At 41.4% G+C, this 21958-nt stretch overlaps 2 protein-coding genes across 6 annotated transcripts in view; one reads left to right on the top strand and one right to left on the bottom strand.

Moving 5' to 3' along the window:
* Positions 1-2783, top strand: part of si:ch211-186j3.6 (neural-cadherin) — a 250361-nt gene extending 247578 nt beyond the window's left edge. Inside the window, exons 36-37 of the mRNA XM_046396664.1 lie at positions 192-346; positions 1670-2783. Of these exons, the coding sequence (XP_046252620.1) occupies positions 192-346; positions 1670-2275 (761 nt within the window). The 3' untranslated portion in view covers positions 2276-2783. The remainder of the gene's footprint in view (positions 1-191; positions 347-1669) is intronic.
* A 6979-nt stretch (positions 2784-9762) lies between these two features.
* Positions 9763-21958, bottom strand: part of dpy19l3 (dpy-19 like C-mannosyltransferase 3) — a 46202-nt gene continuing 34006 nt past the window's right edge. For all 5 annotated transcript variants that reach the window (XM_046396460.1, XM_046396392.1, XM_046396304.1 and 2 more), the window contains 3 exons: positions 17582-17714; positions 11954-12112; positions 9763-10529 (listed from right to left, as the gene is read on the bottom strand). In XM_046396460.1, the coding sequence (XP_046252416.1) occupies positions 10326-10529; positions 11954-12112; positions 17582-17714 (496 nt within the window). In that variant the 3' untranslated portion in view covers positions 9763-10325. The remainder of the gene's footprint in view (positions 10530-11953; positions 12113-17581; positions 17715-21958) is intronic.

Genomic DNA, 21958 nt, shown 5'->3' with positions numbered 1-21958 from the left:
AAGCTTCATTATCAGTTGAAGCTTATCACATTTCAGCTCACATTTCTGGCAAATGATGCTCAAGGCCACTTCCATCAAAGAGCCCCTCTCTCTGGGGCCATGCCTTAATTGGCTGAAGGATCTTAATCGTTTAATTTGTGATGCTAATGTCTGCGCTGATGAACCTCCACCACTGTGTGTTTTAACTCCAGTGCTGCTGTTGGGCATTTTCCTTTACACTCGCTGGAGGAGCTACAAAGGCCTGAAGGAGGGGGTTTACCACGTCTCAGCCCACCACGATGGCTGGGAGGACATCCGGGAGAACGTCCTCAACTATGATGAGGAGGGAGGCGGGGAGGAAGACCAGGTACGCCACTTGTGCACACACACGCACACTAATTCTACCACTTCCCTTGTTGTAAAGCAAACACACCTCATTACAAAGACACTTCTTGGGGGAATATAGACCCTTTTTTACACAGAAGCAAACACTCAGAAACAGCTTGCTAGCAAGCAGACACTGTTTAAAGTGATATTAAACAACTACCGCCCTGTACTTTGTGCACTTGCATGAAGGTAAAATGTTTTCAGTGACAAGATTTCTGAGCACTTTCAATTTGGAAATACTTAGCAGTGGATGCAAGATGGCAGCTTTATAGTGGATTTATTCAGTTCAGTTTGGAAGAGAATCCTCCACTGTGTGTGTGTGTGTGTGTGTGTGTGTGTGCGCATGTTAGCGTTTTAATTAGGCCCACACAAAATCCTTATCTCCTCTCTCCAACAGCCACTGTAACCCACAAGCACTCAACAGTACTTAAGAGCTTGCATAATATCACGATTCTGATCAAGGGAAACGCATGTGGCCGCTACATCACCACAACACACACAGGAGACAGATTGTTGTCACACCTTTTCAGTATCCCAAAACCCTCAAGGTCTTGTCCTCCCTACTGTTAACCACCTGAAGCCAAACACACACACTCACACTCACACACACACACACACACAAACACACACACACGGTCCTGATCCCCTATAGCAGAGCAGATGCTGCAGTTAATTCTCAGGAGTCTTGTTTGAAAGCTCTCTCGGGGAATAGAAACAGCACTTTCCACTCATCACATAATCAGTTTTACGAAGCGACCCACACCTCCTCCGTGCGTATCTTTTCTTCTTCCTCTTCCTCCTCCCACATCCCTCTGTTCTTGTTTTTGTTTTTTTTCATCCCTGCTGCTGTGGTTACAGTTTTGGTGGAATCACAGTCATACTGTGTCAAGCAAGTCATAGTGCCTCCTAAACCCCAAAGCACCAGTGCACACAAGAGGTGGATAGACAGAGAGACACCGTTCAACTCTTTTCTGAACCACACACACACACACACAGAGATACTCAAAATTACTTATCTGAGACAGCAAATGGAGATAGATTGGAAACTTAAATAGGTGGAACATTCACAGTAAATGTAATGAGGACAGCTGATTGTTTTTCTGCTCTCTTTTCATTTTTCTGCTCTTTCTCTGTCACATTTCATTTTTCTGCCTCATCTCTCAGCCAAAACATTCATTCTTTCACTCTAACTCACTCTTCTCTTTGCTCTTGTCTATCATTGTCCTTATAGCTCCTGTGCTAACTGGGACTTCTCCTCTGCTTTTGCATGTGTGTGTCAATGTACACGTGTCGGTTTGTCCAGAATGCCTATGACATGGCGGAACTGCAAAAGTCCCTCCAGCCAAGCCCGGCCCAGTCGGTACAGTACTGTCGCTCCAGAGCCCTGCACCACCCTCCTCCTCCTCATCACCACCACCACCTCCTCCACCAGGCGCCCCCCGCCCCACCCTCCACGCAGTCGCTGGACCCCCTCAGCCGAACAGCCAGCTCCACCACTCTGCCTCCATCAGCGGCTTCCACCTCCTCCACTGCCACCACCACCACCAGCCTCCGTAGGGACATCCCTCCAACCAGACTTCCGGCTCAGGGCCAGGCCCGCCCCTCCCAGCTGGCACGCCGCTCCTTGTCCTTCTCCAGCCAGGACCTGGCCCGCTATCTGTGCGAGATTATACGCGATGCTGACCAGCATCCGGACACGGGGCCTTTCGACTCGCTGCAGGTCTTCTCCACCGAGGGAGGGTGCTCACCAGCCGGCTCCCTCAGCTCCTTCAGCTCAGCAGGGCTGGATGGGGGGAGCGGCGGAGATGGGGGAGGGGACGGGAGGAGGGAGGAGACACTTGGGGACTGGGGGCCTCGCTTTGAGAAGCTGCGGGCGCTGTATGAGCGAGCCGAGGCCAGCAACCTCTGAGCTCCATCGCATACAGATCAAACTGATGGGACCCTAATGATGGGCCATCCTAAAACAATCAGTTAGCAGATGCTTTACAGCTACCGAGGTGAGAAACCAGCGAGAGAGTGACTGACAGAGACACTTGCTCCGCACCCCTCACTGACTGACACAGGAAGTGTTGTATTTACTGGATGATGAGCCCTGTCAATCAACACGGTGGCCTAATAGACAGATGAAAGTGTCCCTGTGAAAAGAGCCTGTCGCTCTGCACTCCCTCTACCACGGATGACAATTTTGCAGCAGTAGCAGACGTTATCAAACCTGCCAGTCAGGTTAAAGGCTTCAGAGAGTCTCCTTTTACCTGGGCTACTCATCTTGATCTTCACTGATCTTCTTAGCTTCACTGTCGGAAAAAAAATCTGTTTCGGTCACAACCACTAAAACCCCAAATTTCCTCTATTTTCTATTTTCTGTCACTCATTGTGATAGCTGCTCTGGAAGAGTGTAGGCTGAAGGGTGAAAATGTGGAATGGAAACGTTTTGACAAAGTTGTTGTTTTTTTTTTTTGATACCTGAACAAACCAGTGCCACATCAAATGTATTTTTAAGCATATTGCTGCCTAATTAAATCTTTGTAAATAAACAAAGAACTCTTATATAGTGTATCCCATACTGAAAAGACAGTGAAGACGAGTGGGATCACACTGAGTAGCCCTTATCATATGGAGTCTGGATTTTCAGTATATAGTGGACACTTTGTGTTCTCGCTGCCTGGCTGTACACAGCTTCTGTCAATATTTGTAAGAGGAAAAAAGTGCTTTGACCATCATTGGGTTGCAGGGTGAGTTTATATGTTTTTTTTGTTTTTTTTTAATTTATTTATTTATTTTTTTCTGGTAATATGTCTTTTTGCTGGGTTGAGTAACTCTGTATTGGTTGGGTGTTTCAAGTTTCAACGCTCTGTGGGTTGTAAGACATCAAGCTTTCTACTTACCACTGCGCCCTCGTCTTCGTGTGATTTCCTATTCTCATTTGCACTCCTCCGCAGCTCATTCCTCTTCACTCGAGGGAGGGTGCACAAAAAATTCAAACAGCTTTGTAATAAAGAAATGGGAGCAGACGTACGGACTGAGGGAAGGAGGAAATACTTGCTCTGTTGCTCTGTTCCGCGCACGCTCCTCCTCAGGCATGCCAAATGTGGCGGCTGTGAGAGACTGTTTTAGCAGACGAGCGCTCGGTAGAATACAAACTATGTCAAACGGCTTTCCAAGGTGACTACTCAATAAACACAAACAGACAGAGGAGGAAAAGGATGAAGGAGATTTATAATGATTATTCATATATGGAGTTCAGAGCTGTGACACACAGTTCACACACATGTATTTTTCTGTAGCCACTTGCTAAATTACAGCATCCTCTCTGGTAATTGTGAATGTGGGAAAATGGACTGATAGAAAATCACGAGGAAATAATATCTCTGCAATCATTACCTAAGTTGAAAATTGTCACCACGGTGTCAAGCATTCCTCTTATTTGGCTTGTAACAAGAGGTTGATCTCTTTTCTCCCCCTCAACACCAAAATAAATAAATAAAAAAAGAAGGACTCCATGCTGTTGTGGAGAACAGGCAAACAACCATGAAAAGGGGAAGAGGAAAAAAAAAGTCTGAAAAGGACATGTTCCTCCCACCTTTGATAAGATAGATGATTACAGGGTGGAAGGTTGAATGAGAGAGAAATGAAGAAGGGAGGCACCATGGAGCTCAGTCGCTCCATAGGGAGCTGGAAGGAATGGTTTGTTGCAGAGCAAACGACATAAATACTAAAGTCATGTGTCCTCACTCTGCCACCCTCACACCAACCCCTACAGTTCTCCAGAAAGCCAACCTGGCTTCACCTGACATTTCAGATGCTGAATTGTGCTGGAAGTAGCAGCAGCGCTCTCATTGTGCTGTCTTTGTTTACACAGAGCGAAGCCTGTCGGCAGAGAGCAGTTTATGGGGTAGGAGTGTGTGAGAACATATCAGGCCACTAATCCTAATAGGAGCCGATAGCTTGCTGTCAAACTGGGGAAATGAAATAATAAAAAAAAAAAAAAGCTTAAGGGTCCTGGGTATAAAAGATGACACGAGAGTCCATGCCCAGATTGCAGCTTTCCAGAAACATGTTATTTTGTGAAAAGTGGCTTTTAAATACTTGGCAGTCAGGTAAGGGTGCACTGTGGGATGATGCCTGAAAGTAAGACACACACAGGCTTTTTTTTTTTTTTTTTTATTATATTTTATTTGTTATAGAGTGTAGGGATTTCCTTGAGAGGGATGCTTGTTTTTTAGTCCTCTGTAGGCCAGGACCAAGCCTGAGCTTCACCTCTTTCTCTGCAGCTGGAAGGAGCAGAAACTCACCTCACACCATCATCCATTCGTACCATATAATGGCTTCTTAAATGTTGTGTTCTGGGTGCAGACATGTTGTGAACAAAGTTAATGTTTTTACCTCATTTGTAAATACAGAGATAGATTAATTATTGCTTTTTTTTGTCAAGAAGAGCACCATAGGTTTAAAATGTGCAGCTTCGGAGAAAAAAAAAAACAAAAAACAGTCAAACCAAACATATCTTTTTTATCATCATGATGGTGATGAGCTGAGCTTTGGACAGTTATGTAAGTGTTTTGTATTCGCTTTGATCTCTCTTTTTTTTTCCCCCTCAATAAATTCATTTATTTGCACCAGGGACTGCTGAGTCGTGACTGCATTTCAAAACTTCAGAATTCAGAGAAATGAAAAAAAAAAAAAATAAATAAACTTGGGACTCACATAATGACAAGCAAGGAATTTATATAGAAAAAAAAAAACTTTTTTATTGATCGTGCTGCCATTCATATGTCTAATATCAAACACTGGAAAAGACTCCGGTATCTCTCATGTCCCTTCCATCAGTAATGCAATGTGACAGCAGTTTTAACTGCAGAAAACATATTTAATAGTTTTAACAATTCTGAAGTGAAAAAATGTCCTGCAGTAGAAAACAACTGTACAACATGTTAGTGGATTCTTGGAAAAAGTAAGAACGAAATGGAGGAAATAATCACTCAATAATACAATATTCCTCTTTGAGTTCTCTAAAGTACCAGTGTGTGTGCAGGATGTGGTGTTACCTCATACTCCATGTGGGCATGTCACATTCATAAATAGTTTCAATGTATTGACGTGGTCTTGTCTCAGCGGGATCATCTGTTTAGATGCTTCCACACAATGTCAGATGGTTTGTCGAGGACTGGCACATGCATCATAACTGCACTACATCATGATACAAATGATTCCACAGAGAAATTGGGCTGGAACTAATGGTTCTTTTTATTATTGATTAATCTGCTGATGATGTCACAATTAATTGTTCATAAATAGTCAAAAAAGTATGAAAAATGGCTGCAACCAACAGTCTAAAACCCAAAGACTCCTCATTTACTATCGCAGATTAAAAAGGAAAGCAGGAAATATTTACATTAACGAATCCTTAATCAGCAAATGTTTGACACTTTTGCTTAAAAAATGTAATCATTCACTCGTTTTCAAAATAGAATCACAATTAATTTTCTTTTGTCTAACTAAACCATTAATCAATGAAGCTCTACATTGAAGTGAACATTGTAAAGTTTATTTTTATCCAAGTTTCAACATATTCCCAAACACTGATCAAACCACACTTGAGCTGAATGATAACTTGATTCAAACTTTGTGACTTGTAAAAACTTGTAAAAGTGTCAAAGAATTGGCCAAGATTCTCTCCTACATTAGTATGTTTCAGATCCTCATCCTGAAGCTATAAAACATATGACCAATCCCCAGCCGGATAGCTTACTGTAAGGGTACACCACATACACCTCATGGCCAAAATACTGTGTGCAACCCCATCTAACACCCTAGAAATAATTTGACTGGCATCTGAGAACCAGGCCTGACCACCCCACACCAAGGTCCAACTTCACTAATGCGCTTATGACTGAACTGGAACTGAACTCAAATCCCTGCAGCCAGGTTCCAAAAGTCTCCTCATGAGAGAGTAGAGGCTGTTCACCAGCCCATGGTTCTGAATATTCAACGCTCATATATGGGTGTAATTAAGCACAACGATTCGGTTCTGAATACCAAGACCTTACATGAAAAATTACAGCTTTTTTTTTTTAAAAGCTAAAAACAAGGCTAACCAAGCTACGACTTTCAAACTATTCAACTCAGCTTAGAGGAAACGTTCCAAGAAGATTTAGAACCATGGCACGACATGCAAAGAAAGAAATATTCACACATAAAATTCTAAGACAGGAGGAGGACAAAAACAAGAGTTAGGTTAAAGCATCAGACGTGCCCACAATCATGGAAAGATGTTTAAAATGATTCCATAGCAAAGGAGCGATCCGTGGATGAGGACCATTCCTTAGCGTTGAAAGCTCTAGAACGACACAGTAAGTACGTCCTGAGTTAAGACTGAAAGAAAAGTTACTGTTATAGATTTTTTCAAAGGAAACTGTTTTATTCAGAATGTCTAAATTTTGGCCTCTAGTCTTATTTACTGCAAAGTTCCCGCCTCTCGATTCAACCTATTTATTTCCAATACAAAAATATAAATTTAAATGTCCACACTTGCTTCAGATACATCAACTAGTTCTTTAAAAAAAAGAACGAGCCTAAATGGAGTGTTGAGCTGAATTCTACATGTGCCCACAAGTTAATGGCTTTCTTCATTCCCTTCTCCCTTTCATTTAAGAAAACCATGGGCAGACAGCGCACCTCCAAATGAATAACTAATCCCAACACCAGTATGTATGGAAATTAAGAATGCTGAAAAAAATTACATTAGTACACTCTTATTAAGCAAACATAATGGAATCACTTGGCTCTCAAATAAAGCAATCAGACATCTCCTAAATTAAACATCCAATATGAAGGCGAGAGGTGAGGAGGGGGAGACAAGCGGCAATGATCCCATTGGTATGCATTAAAATGAGGCAGCGCGGTGAATGAACAGCACGTTTTCAAAAGTTGTCATGCATTGCGAGTGTTTGGATTATCAAAGACAGAGGACCTTATTAGCAATTGTACAAATATAGGCAGACAGAGCTGAGGGAAATGTGTGTGTATGTGTGTCCTATGTACATAATAGCAGGAAAGTGACTGGTCAACCCATAATTGCAGACAACACCTCCTCTCCTTTGCCTTCCCTTAGGTTCAAAAGAGGAAAACGAAAATGAGGAAGGGACCTTGATCATCATGAATCCATGTTTTGCTGCTGTTTAAACACAAGCCTTTTCTGTTCCCCCCACGCTTCCCTGCTATTTTTTCTAACCACAGAGCTTCAGTTTGATATGCAAGTGTTGCCCCCCTCTCTCTCACTCTCTTACACACACACACACACACACACACACACACTGTCTATTTTGGATTGCAGTGGGGAATCAGCATCGTTGTCACCCTGCTGCAATTTCCTCACCACTTACATTATTCATGCATGTTTATGGCTGTGTGTGCAAGAGAGAAGAGAGAGCGAAAAGGTTGAGGCTGTTGATGATGAGAGTCACAGAGCCGACAGCAATCACAACGACAGCGTTGTCACAAATATCACTTGGTACCAGCTTTGACCTCAGTTATACAGCAAAAACACGTTTAAGCACCAGTGGAACATGCTTTCACCCTGGCGGGAATCGAAACTAACAAAATTATTTTTGTTTTTCTTTTCAGGGGTAATTGATAACATCTATCTGTGGAGGCACATGCGTCTTGCAAGTGCCAACTGATCTGAGTACAGTGTGAGTCAAGCTAATGGTCAGTCTTATTCAATGTGCCTGTGAATATTCTCATTCATCCAGGTCATGGTTATCTCAAGGAAATTCAATCGAACGCAACTGGACTTAGTTATTTGTCTTTGAAGACGTTTCACCTCTCATCCAAGAGGCTTCATCAGTTCATGACTAGGCTGACTAGGCTTGACTAGGCTGGGACTAGTCCCAGCCTAGTCAAGCGAGCATGAACTGATGAAGCCTCTTGGATGAGAGGTGAAACGTCTTCAAAGACAAATAACTAAGTCCAGTTGCGTTCGATTGAATTTCCTTGAGACTTATTCAATGTGGCTTTTCCCCAGAGCTAAGTAAGAATCCAGCCTGTTTCTCCTACTGTCACTGTCCTCACAAATTCAACCAGCTGAAATACACCTCAGGTAAAGAAGGGACACTGGCACACAGTCAAAGTTTCAGTCACGTAATGCGCTTGGAAAGAAAACAGCAGAGACAGATAACAATCATCTCCTGAGCTAACAGTGTTAGCATGCCTGTTGTGATGCCACCAGTACAGGGACGATCGACTCATCCGACAGGGGTGACATGAGGCTTTGTGTCAAGAAAAGACTTCTGTGAGATGATGGTATTTTGTTAAGCTGGAGTACAAGCTACCGTTATGAAAAAACAACTATGAGAGTGAAGAGGATGTAATGTAATTATGTAGTTATGAATCAGAAATCAATGCTACAAATACAACTGAATGAACTGTGTGAAATTGTCCCATTAGCAACCAAGCTAACAAGATAGTTAGCAAGCTTGTTGATTTTTTCTCTTTAAGTTCTCTCTCTTTTGTCTTTAATAAAACTCTTTGTTGAATGGAATTATGTACAATCCATCCATCCGCTTATCCGTCAGGGTCGCGGGGGAGCTAGAGCCTATCCCAGCTGACTACGGGCGAGAGGCGGGGTTCACCCTGGACTGGTCGCCAGTCAATCGCAGGGCCAACACACAAAGACAGACAACCACACACTCTCACACTCACACCTAGGGGCAATTTAGAGTAGCCAATTAACCTAATGTGCATGTTTTTGGTATTGTGGGAGGAAGCCGGAGAACCCGGAGAAAACCCACGCAGGCACAGGGAGAACATGCAAACTCCACATAGTAGGGCCCAGACCGGGATTCGAACCTGGAACCCTCTTGCTATGAGGCGACAATGCTAACCACTGCACCACCGTGCCGCCCATTATGTACAATCTCAAGACCAAAATTCCATTGCAGTACAGAAAAAAAAAATAAAAAATAAAAAATAGAAAGGCGTTTTGGGAGCTACTGTGAATGACCAACGACCAAGTGTTTTTATCAGAGATACAGTTTTTTGTTCACCTAGAATAGATGACGACATAGATCATTTATTTTAAAGAAAAATCAAAACATTTCTCCAGCCGCAGCTCTTCCATTTTTTTTTTAAATTTTTATTCGATTTTATTTACTAAGAGACCATTGCTACAGTTTTAAACAATGCTGTTCAAATATAGCACCTTTTTTTCCTTTTTGATAACTTATTTCAACTCCAAAGTCTACCTTTTATACCCTTTGTATACCCTATATAGCAGATGTAAGTCAGAACTGCAGTGTCACTTTCCAAAAATATTAATGAAATTCTGAATTAAGGTGGTTGTGTTCCAATAGTCAGCTCCATTTTGGATCAGGTTGGCTGAAATCTCCAGGCTTGTTAGAGAAATTTTTGAACAGATCTTTTATTTACATCACATAGTGTCATTGGCAAAGAAGAACTCAACAGCAAATGTGTATTATACTATATTAAAGGATTCAGACTTGATGAGTAGATTTAATAAATACCACTGAACGAGAGAACAAGAGAAAACAATACTGAAAGTAATATTAAATAGCAGTGAGTTGTATTTTGTTCTTTTCATGATGCTGTGAAGAAATGATTACTAGCTGCTTGTGGTGTTCCAGACCCTGCTTAGAGGTCTAATAGCTGTTTCTGTGTCTGCTCATCTGCACCAGAGTTGGGAGAAGGGTGCTTTGGGCGGCCCAAAGCAGGACTCCTGCAGGTCTTTCCACACTGCACTGAAAAAACCCACTGCAGCCCCAAGCTTGAACCGGTCCACTGCTTTAATACCACAGTTCACAGACCCATGTGTTAAAAAAATAATGGGCATGATCACAGCTGGGCACAGAGCAGAGAGGAGACAGAGGATTCGGTGCTTTTATCTCTTCCTCTCCTCCCCCAGCTCTCTACCCTCTGGCCTCTGATGGGGAATTCCACTCCTGCTACTGAGTTGCGGCGGCCTCTGACGAGCTCTTGCCGTTTTTCTTGCGTTTCTTCTTTACCCGGTACACGTGGAAGGTTTTGTTCTGGAATGTTCTTGTGAACAGAGAGGTGTAAGCCGCAGTGTCCGTCTTGACAGCCTCGCAGAATCGAGGGTGGGAGGACGGGACGAGGTCTGGGTCATTGTCTCCCGGTCCGTCCATAATCTGACGACACAGAGAACGAATGTCATCATCGACAGCAACAAGATCGACAGCTAACACTGATATATATTCTTCAAGTGGATGTGTGTTAATCAGCATATCATTGACACCTTTGAGATAAAGTTATTGTAAATAAACTCAATCAACAGTCGACAGCTGCTCGCAGACTCTGATTTCATTTCCTGGTACTGCCAGCTGCATTTGGCAGGAACTTATAAATATGAGTTGCTTTTTTTCTTTTAATTTTTTTGTTTCACATATTGATAAAACATAGAAAGAAATTTCATATTTAAAAGAATCCCCTACCTTGAACTACTATGCAAACATGCTAGCTAGATGGAAATAGTTAGCCTAAAAATAAACTACACACGAATACTACAAACTGAACCCACCATTCAGCTGACAACGAGCTCCAGTTAAGCACCCTTTAAATCAGAAAGTGACTGCTTGTGTTTCCAGGACAGTCAAGCAGATCTGGTGAAACTGCCCCTGACTACTGACCACTTACCCTTAAGCTTTTAATAAATGATATTGAAGGATTTGTTTTTCCAATTGATCATTGTATGCTTAGTCATAACTATTTTATGTAATGAAGAAAGATTAAAATTTCTCTGGCCTCAGGGCTGTTTGAGTCGCTGCATGAAGTATCACTTGAAAATATGTAAAACTATGTTTAAAATTCATTCATGTGAATCAATAGGAACACCTGTTGCTGTTAGGAGACCAGATGGCAGGAGAATATACAAGGATTTCAACTGTCATAACCACTTCAGTCAGGCAGGTAAGATGGGGCACGCAAGTTCATTTTCGGGGCTAAACAGATACATGAACACAATATTGATCTGCTATTCAACACGAACACTACATAGTCCATGGAATGAACGAAAGAAAGAAATATGGAAGGAGACAATGAAGAGGTAGACAAGGGCAGACAGTAAAAAAAGAAAGACCAAAAGAAAACAAAAGTAAGAGAGAAAGGACAGACAGATGTAAACCCAGCATTCCTTCAATAAAGCCGTCTACACGTCAGATGTTGTGTGCGCTGTGTGACATTTACGCCATCACAAACGCAGATCCACACTGACTCTGTGTTTCATGTGTCTTACGCCACGCTGAGCCAGACTGAAGCTCGTCTTGCCTCTGGTAATCCAAATAGCCAGCGCGCCGCATCCCACATCAAAATAAGGAGAGATGGAGGGAGGGAGGGAGGGAGGGAGAAAGTGGTGGTGGTGGTGGTAAGGGGAATGAAAGAGAGAGCGACAGCAACAGAGTGACAGACAGCGACGTGCAGATGAGAAGTGAGACTATTGATCTTTGTGGAGGCTGAGAGCTTTCACCCAGTCTCACAAGCTGGCGGATGGGATGGCACATTCAGCCACACACACACACACAGTCATGATGAGTCAAGTTAAATAAATGCCACCCACATGTCCGTTGGCCAGGTCGAGCAGGTCTCGCAGTCTGCAGCCTCGCCTGTGCCTCCGTTCGTAACAGATGCTGTTTTCCAGCACCACATAGTCGGCGCCGGCGGCCCTCAGAATGCTGTGGACCTCCTCTGGGGACCGGCGAGCATACACCTGATACACCTGCTCACACACACAGAGAACGGAAGTGGATTTATTAATGTTTGCATGGATTTTTTTGATTGCCTTTTTTGCCTTAAGATAATTTGGCTTTTTAATTGAACATCAATATTGGTGAAAGTAGAAAACCTTTCTCCTGGAACTCAATTACAAGGCACTATTCATCTGCAGTTGTTTTAGATTCACTAAAAAATGTTCACTGAAAGAATATAAACAATAATGGTTACAGAAGAAGCAAAAACAGATGGAGAACAAAAACAAAAATGTTAAATATAGCAGATTTTTGTTACCTTCATCCTTTCTTGCAACCTTTTTCACAACGACTGATTGAAGTGGACAAATAATGCAACCCACAGGAACTGGTGAGTGGAACACTGAAGTGACGACGCAACCTGCCAGTTTACACTCCACATGAAGATCTCGGATTGGCTTCTATGATTATTTATTTAAATGTCTAAATTCTGAGTGTGAAATGTGTGCACGATGCAGTGCCCTCATAACCTAAAGGAAAACCGTGTGCATGTAATGTGAACTACTTTCTGCTAACAGTCTCACACCTTTGTAGATTTGCAAATGATAATCCAAATAATCCCGCGCAGATGTCAGGCCCTGCGGACGAGTTCGTCTCGTTGTCTTTTCACGATTAATTAAGTGAAAGGAAAGAAACACGGTCCACGCAAGTACATGAATGGGAATGACAACGCCTGGTCCAGCTGAACACTGAGCATGTGTTCTCACTCGCTGGAGGTAACAAACATCAAATCTCAAGGGAACCATAAAGCTAATTAGTGTCTTGTTATGAGTAGTAAACAAACATGATGTCTGTGGAGGAATGTGTACGTCTGTACCTACAGAACAGAGCGAATTCAATTCAGTATATTTACATATGACCAAATCACAACAAAAGTTGTAAGTAGAGCAGGTCTAGACCATACTTCTAAATTCAGTCTTTAGAAGGAAGAAAAAGAAACAGACGAGCAGAGAAGAGAAGAGGTGATGATGTTTCATAGATAAGCCAATGCACAGATGTTGGACTTGTTCAGCTACAGTCGGTCAACTGTGTTGTTTGGAGTGGAAGTTAAACCAAAAGGAAGGGATCAGCCTTCTGTTGTTGTTTCATGCTATAGCGGACACGCTCACACTGCAGCCTGCCTTTGTGTTAGTTCAGGTAACACACCACAGAATGCAGCGATGTGTGAAATCAGTCTTGCGTAGCTTGAAGTGTCTGTGTTCGTGTACATGCCTGGACCATGTTTCTGCCCTCTTTGTTCTTTTTGCACTCTTTTGTAGCATTATGATTACAGACTCCCCCTCCAAACACTCATGTTTGGAGCACTGAACACTATTTTGTTGTACAATGTTCTAAATATAATGTCCAACAAAGGACAAAAGAAATACATGCAGATGAATGAATGTATAATCCACATCCAAACTTGTTACCTGCAAAGCTCAATGAGATGCTTTCATATTGTGCGATTGTGTGGTGAAGTTAAGGTCAGGGTTAGGATTAGGCAAGTAATGTTTATTGTTATGGTTAGGTGGTGGTTAAGCCTCCAGGAAGTGAATGGAAGTCTATGTTATGTCCCCAAAAGTGATGGAAACATGACTGTGTGTGCGTGTGTGTAAGCCTGATAAATCTTCTTCACTGAGCTCCACTGTTGTCCCAAAACAATTAAAAACACATTAGCAATGCACACTGTTGCATTGTGTGACATTTTAGTTTATTAACATACACACACACACACACACACTTGACTGTTTTGAGTCAAACCCACATAAACTGTCCTACTGCTGTAAATACTCACAGTACCAAGTAAGTATTAATCTGTAAAAAGACGCCAAATTTCATTCTGTCTGAGTAACTAAAAACTACAGTGACTAACTGTTTTCAGAACTGATGTAACCTTTTTGAAAATGAAACAAAACTTTTGTGACCTGTATTAACATAAATAACTTCGGTGATGAAAGGCTGCTTCCCAGTCCAGAATGTACGCCTGCTGGGTGTGTGATTTAATTCAGAAAGGACAAAAAGAAGTGCCTTGGTAACAAGAATAATTGTGGTCTTTGTCCACTAATGAATTATTTTGAAGTGAAAAACCAAGAAAACATCATTAAGGTTCTTACAAATGTTTGAAAATGAATTTACACAGTTTTGCTCCTCAATAACACGCATGCACACACTCGGAGCCCAGAAGGTCTGCACCAGTGTCGTGGATCATTAATGAGCTCCACACCGAGCTCAGGCCTCGCCAGCGGCTCAGCATGACTGACTTCCCACTGGGAGGCAAAACATAGGCTCAGCTCCCCAAGAGATGATCCACACATTACGTTCTGCTCAAGACCCACACACCGAATGCAGAAACAAATGAATGATAGTAAAGCTAATCTGTTACAGTGTTCTTCATCAGTCTTATATGTGTGTGTTTTCCGGTTTTTTGATCAAGTTCAAATTATTAGAAACCATTCCATATCTGAGTAACACGATGGGCATGTGAAGGTCGAAAGAAAGACACAATGCAAAGAGAATTTGGTCAAAGAATTCAGAGTTTGAAAACATTTTTGCGCCATTTAACAAATCATTTCTCTGATCTGTTCCATTTATGAAAGTGAAAATCTTTTGCATCCACATCAATAGAAACAAACAAGGAAAATAACCACTCAAAAACAATTCTCTACTACAGCATTCTTGCATAATAAGTGCACCATTCATCTCTCCTTTGCTGTGGCGCAGCATTTTTAGACACCATTTTTCTTAAGTTACTATTCAGCCTGACTTAATGAATACACATTGTACTCAGTACCTCTTCTGATCTAATATTCATTCACACAATGACTGCAGGTCACTGCCCATCAACAGACAATTTCCTGGGCTCCTATGCAAGACATTAGCACAGAGCTGAGTGAGATGGATGAGTGAGGAGATGTGGCTTCTGCTGCAGTCGCACAGGACACATTTCTCTGCATGGTAGAGCAATGGCAAGTTCTGCAAAAAGGCAGAAAATTCTAATTTTCATTCCTGCACTAAAATAATATCTCAAGGTCGTATCTTACCGCAGTAAATGGCAACCAAGGAAAAATAGAATCAAATAATGTGTATGTACACTTAAATGCTGTTAAAGTTACTATGGTGGCGGAGCCCTGATTGACCTTTCTGAGTGCAACTGTAAAATCAGGATCTGATTGCATTTGATATAACATACAGGTCCGTTCAATCTTTTAAGTCTGACTTTTCTATGGTTGTCGTGCCCCCCACCCCACTTTGGTGCAGAATGTTGGTTATAGACACCTAGAACAATGGATAAACCATCTGGTTTTACTAGGCTGAAGAATGAAAACATTCTTGTGAATATAAAGAATAGATGTCACACTCTCCTCACACAGTTCACTTATTTTTTACTTCCCTGTGGTTGTGCGCCTCACCACACCAATCACGTTTACGGTAGACCTCCATGTCTGTCAAGACTCATATCATACATGGAGTTTGAAGGAACTTTATTAAAAGTCATTAGGTGTCTTTTAAACTTTTATTATTCTAGTACAGATGTCCCAGTGCCAGTCCCCTTCACAAGCATAATTATAGTGTGTTTTTGCGTGTGTGAAGACACTTACACTTGTTAGCATGAACACAACAGACCCACTTACTACTCCGAGTCAGTTCAGTTTCAGCACATTGGAGAACTCACCGACCTCAGACCAGCGTTCATATTCCACTGTGCTGCAGTTTGAAAATCTTATGTGTTACCACCGCTATTTGCCAACAGTGAATAAATAAAGAAATGTGACCAAGGATGTTTTACTTCGCCTGAATTCCACTGTAGCTTGAGCCATTATTCTGCTATAAACAGCATTATGAGGGGCCATGGCTGCAGATAACAGAACACCAGTAGAACTCCAGCCTCATAACACAATTACTACTAAAACCGACACCATACGATGTTCAAGCTATAGACCTCTGTCACTCATCTACACAGATATAAAACTGTGAAGGGAAGCTCTCTCTCTTTGTCTAGAAATCAGTCTCTGATACATCCTGAGCAGATTGGCTTTATTAAAGGGAGACACAAAGGGATACACTGAGGATGTTGTGATGCAACACAGATGGCTGAAATCTTTAGTCAGACATCGGGGAGGACCAAACAGGGGCCAGGGGGTATAGTCTAACAGTGACATGTGATTGATTACGTTTACTTTTAATACTTTCAGTATATTTTCCTGATTATACTCACATAGTTCCAATTAAGTAAAGGATATGAATACTTTTTCCTCCACTAGTCATCAGTCTTGTATGATCCTGGAAACAGTTCTCCTGATTTTACAGTAATACAATGAGTCACACAGTCCAATAGATATACTGTCACGCCTTTGATGTTCCACGTGTTGTATGGGAAAGATTGGGCGGAGCAGGGCCACTGTTTGCTAACAGACAGCTGCTGAGGGCTGAGGAGCTCAGGAGGAAAGACACTCAGACACATCGGATGCTATCACGTCGGTTTATTTTTTTAAGTTCTGGGGTTAAAAAGTGTATTTATCTTCACTCACGCTACTCAATCTGTCTGTAGCAGCAAGATGTGGAGGTGCAGTCCATGTTGACAGCCGACTAGAGGGGAAATGTACTTTACTTTATGAACATACAGAGAGGAGACGGGGAAAAAGAGAAGAGAGACTGGAATGAAACAGAAAGAGCTGGTGAGTGCTGAGCTTAGTCAGAGGCTGAGCTGAACACTCTCCCTCTCTCTTTCCCCCTCTCTTACACACACACACACACACACACACACCCCTCAGTTTGCTTCTTTGTAAATATGAAGAGGGCTAACAGTCTCACAGGCAAAGATAAAGCCCTCTCCCTAAAATGTAACTGCACTCACATATGTATCCAACAATAGTTCCTTCTAAATACTAATTTACATACTCCTAAATACTTTTAATACAACTTCACAATTAATATCACATAGTGACAGAAAAATTAGCAAATTTTCTTTTCATTGTTTGCCTAAATTTGACTGCCTGGCCGTTTATCCGCCTGAAACAGCCATATGAGAGTGTCCCTCTGCGTGCTGTTGTGTTCAGCTAAGCCTCAGACTGAACTAAGTAGCAGAAACTCCAGTTCTCTTGGCTGTCCTTTTTCCTCTCATCTCTGTACATTTATGAACACAATTCATTAACTATATGGCCAAATTTTTTCACTCAACATTTTCACAGACAAGTATTTGCGTCAGTCCCCAACAACTCAAGCAAACATTCGTCTTCCATTGTTTTTCCGTTGAGTTTGTATGCTGACGTGTTCTGTCTGAGCACACAGAAAAAGACGCCCACTCCCCGCATACTTCTAATTAGCATTCAAATCCACATGACTCACTCATATAGTTGACACCATCCCTGTGTGACATTCATTGTGTTCATGTTATTTTGCAGCCCGTTAGGCAGCGTCCACACCTCTGTGTATGTCTGAGAGTATAGTGCAGTGTACAGTACCTGTTGGGTCCTCTCCCGCAGGTCTTTATCTTCATAATGGGGATGGTTGGTGAGAACTCTGCCTGTGCACAGCTTGATGCCAGCCAGCAGTTGCATGCTGCCTGCAAACACAGTGTGCTTAGGGGTCTTTGTGCTGTGGACAAACAGAGAGAGAGAGAGAGACAGAAGACAGAAGAACACATCACTCACAGTGTATTTTAGAGATTTTTGAGCTAAACAGGAGAACAGAGAAAAATGGATTGCAGAAGATGTTCTGTGGTTTAAAGGAGATGAAAATGTTTGGAGGGTATTCACAGGTGCATCCAGTTATTAAAAAAAAGTTTGACTGAATTCAGTTTTGGTTTATTTTTCTAGCCTTGTTATTCATTCCACATTCTTTCTGCATCTGCTGAAATAATTGGGAAATATTGATGGCATTTAAACGTTTCTTTCAGGGTTACAGTCTTCAAGGACAGCAGCTATCTGCATCAGGACCAAATACAAAAACATTCTTTGTACAGACAAATTAAATCACACAGAGATGATCTATAGTTATTATGGCACAGAAATACAGGATCAAGGGCAAGTCTTACACACAAAAAACACCCACACACACCTCCAGTAAAGTTAACCTCTGGGTCATTTTTAATCTCAACTCATGCCTACACACAGGACAGAGATGGGACTGACAAAGCTTATTGCCTGAACCAAGAATACCAGACACGTTGACATTCAGGTGTCATATTGTCACCCCAACACCAAACATTCTAACACAATCTACTATAACGCAGTATAACCAAACACATACTGCATATAAGGTAGGACTGAACTCAGTTCCTGATGGAAAATGCAGGATTATGTGCAAAAAAACAAATAGTAGCTTGATAAGTCTGCAGCCAGTCATCATGTCAACCAGAATAGGAATGCAGTACAGGTACCAGTTTATGTTTTTACTCATGGCTGCCCCAATCAACTGAATACCACCAAAGTGATGACTGTCATAAAATAACTTTTATGCTAGCTTTAGTAAACGTAACAGTCATGACACTATGCAACATAACACTCCATGTGTATTTTAGCAAAAGCAAAAAAAACAAAACAAAACATGACTTGATAATCATCATGCAATGTTTACACATACAGTATACACCTTAAGATGCAGTTTATTTATACATTCATTCATTCATTTTGTGATCGGCCTTTCCCGTGGTTGCTTAAACGTTCGGTGGGTGCTCGAGAACCACAGCATCCATGTGATCCGCACTAATGGGGAGGTTCCTTTTGTGCATGGGTCAGTGTTTACAAGGTCAAGCACTTGCATTTAAAAGTGCTTATGCACAATGTTAGAGATTAAGTGAGTGGAACAAAAGAGAGACAGAGAGTCGAGTGGCTGCACATCCAAGATACCAATCAGTACATCCGTACATACTACATCTGCAACACTGGCAGCTGTATTGCAATTCTCCAGCTTTTAAAAAAGAAAGACTACATCACAAAAGACATTACGTGGCACAGTGTAATTAACAACATTAAGCTGCTGTAAGCAATATGTTTATATCATCTATGGATCAATCACTCATTCAGTATGAGTGATTGATCCATGTGTAATGATAGGTTGCTTTTTTGCTCAAGCTTAGACAGAGTGCTACAGGAGTTGGTGAAGAACTAAAAAAAACAAGTTAAAAAGAGTTAACACAGTTACATTTTTCAAATATATATAGCTCACGTAAAACAATCTAGACGGCTAAACAGCGCTGCAGGCATGAGGAAATGGGTATTTTTGATACTGGGGTGAACTCATAGCTTGTAAAAAGCTTCTAGCGGAACACAGAAGTAAAACTATGAACCTGAGAATTAGCAAAACATGTCAACTTTAACAAGCACAGAAACAATACAGAGGAAAGTGTCTCACCCTGTCTGAAGGAAGGAAATCTGAAGAAATCCACATTTGGCCCCTTACCGTCCAACACTATTGACTGCCTACCTACACACTGATGTTGCTATGGATATTTATGATAACAAGTGCACAGGCTCTTTAAAGAATGCTGCCAGCTTTTGCATTCAGAACAGATTAACATATCACCAGCAGTCACAAAAGGACTAAAACTACACCGTGTTCACAACATGTTTTGACACAGACCAAAAAAAACCAATACGCTGTTAGCATAAAGCCCTGCAATGGTCCATCACCACATAGGGTACATCTCCACAAAGCAACACCTCCACATTACATACATTGTTGGATTAGACCTCTCTTTGTTAAGTATACTATGATTAGTGAATGCCTCAGCTCTCAAATTCAGTTTTATAGACAGCTGAAGAATAAAGAGAAGCAGCAATATAAAAAGATATTTTCTATGCTATGACGTAGAATTAATTAAGCACAAGGTTTTCTGAAATAAATATTTTACAAAAATGACCACAGACAGTCAGAAAAGTCATTAAAATCTACATGATTTTGAACAGACCTACAATATCTAAAAAAAAAACAGAAGGAACATGCTTTTATACTCTGTACCACACATGGACAAAATAGGGCTCCAGGGCTAGAACTGTCCTTGAAACGTCCTTAAAAAATAAAATGATTCTCAACAAATCATCAAGGTAGCATTTTGTTAATCAACGTCGAGGCAAATGTCTACAGTGAATCTGTATTGCTATTCAACTAGATTCCATCAGAGGACATTGTCTACATTCAGACCGGACTCAAGGTCTCAAGCTGACTCTTGTCTAACCTCAAGTGACAAGTTACAAGTTCCCAAGTTGTCAAGACAGTGACACGAGCAAGGATGTTTGCTTTTAAAAAAGAGAAAAAGTCGCCTCTGAACATCGCTTTTTTTTAACCAAAAATGGACATCTAAATATTTTAGTGTGTTGGTTCAAAGACAGTATGTTTGATATCCCAAGAGACAATTGTGTTGTTCAAGCAATAACATCAAGATACATTTTGACCAAATATGCTAGCTATGCTAAGCTAGCTACACACTTTCACACAAGCTAGCAAAACAGCAAGTTTCCGATGGTGGATTTTTGACAGAATGTTTTAGAGGCAGACTAAGCAAACCGTGATCAGACAGACAAAGGTCAGTTCCAAACCTCCCAATAGAATAAAAGGCCCAATTTGCGGTTCACTGTATCTAAGTCAGTGTGGGCCAATGGAAAAAAAAAACGTTGCCCCTGCTATACTTTATATATTTATTTACAGTGGTGGTGAAGGGGATACTTTCAGGTAAAAATGTGACATCAGTACATACTCTCAATTCATAGGTGGTGTTTGGTAACCTCACATGATTCAAAAGTTAAGTAGTGCCGCATGGAAATGATGATTAGGTCTAATAGTGAGACTGAGAAAGTGATTGGGAGTGTTCTTATGAATGCGTCAGGCTATGGGTGTTCTACTGAAGTCTCTCTTCTGATTGAGAGGTGTGTTTAGTCAAGGACATCTCTCTCTCTCTCTCTCTCTCTCTCAGAACTGCCTCTGGATTAGTTAGAATGCAGAGAGAGAGACACAGACACACACACAGATCACAGACACAGACCTGCACTTTCCCCATTTAGGGATGAAGGAAATGCTACTAATTCAGACAATTTAAAACACGACAAGGAGCAGGATGACAGGAAGACAATTAAGGAAGTGAGAAAGCGAGTCAGAGAAAGCCACAGCTGAAGATGGATAAAAAAAAAGAAATTGGCCAGGCTACAGTTTCACAGAGGGAGATGAAAAATTAATTTTTACTGAATGAGTGATTGCTGAACAATAGCATGTGTTTCCCAATTTGTTTTAATTACACAGACAGACAGACACAATAAGACAGATTTACAAAACAAGAAAGAGGTAGAAAGAAACAGAGGAGCCCTGTCTGCACTGGGTGAGAATTATCTGGTGGCCTCATGTGAGTTAGGGGCTTAACCTTTACCCAGACAGGATGAACAAGCACAATACCATGAAAAATGACAGCACTGGCCATCTGAGCAAACAATTTCTTTATGGCTTTATAAGGATGACTCCTGCTCTCTCTCATTAAGGGCAAAAAGCAGAAAGGGTATGCTATTATACAAAGCAAGAAACTGTGCTGTTAGTTGCCCAAGCCTAATCAGACTTCATCCATGGAGGTGGAAGATCAGAAAACTCTCATACCAAACATTGTCAGAACAGTCATAATGGTCCCTAAGAAGGCAAATAACCTATTTTCCCATTTAAGAGTGAGGACTTGTGGGATAAACAAAGTCAAATATGCTGACTTTTTCATTTGAGCATGTTTCTTCTCTGAATGGGTCTCCGTGCTGAGTAGCTAGATGAACCTCCTGAATTTGCAACAAAACTGCTGTCAAAGCTCTCATTAATAATTTTCACTGCAGCCTTCATAATTCTCGACCACAGACTGCATCTTGTTGCCA

Source organism: Scatophagus argus, chromosome 1 (assembly GCF_020382885.2).
Source record: "Scatophagus argus isolate fScaArg1 chromosome 1, fScaArg1.pri, whole genome shotgun sequence".
Taxonomy (NCBI): Eukaryota; Metazoa; Chordata; class Actinopteri; family Scatophagidae; genus Scatophagus; species Scatophagus argus.
This window is presented reverse-complemented; position numbering and strand designations above follow the sequence as displayed.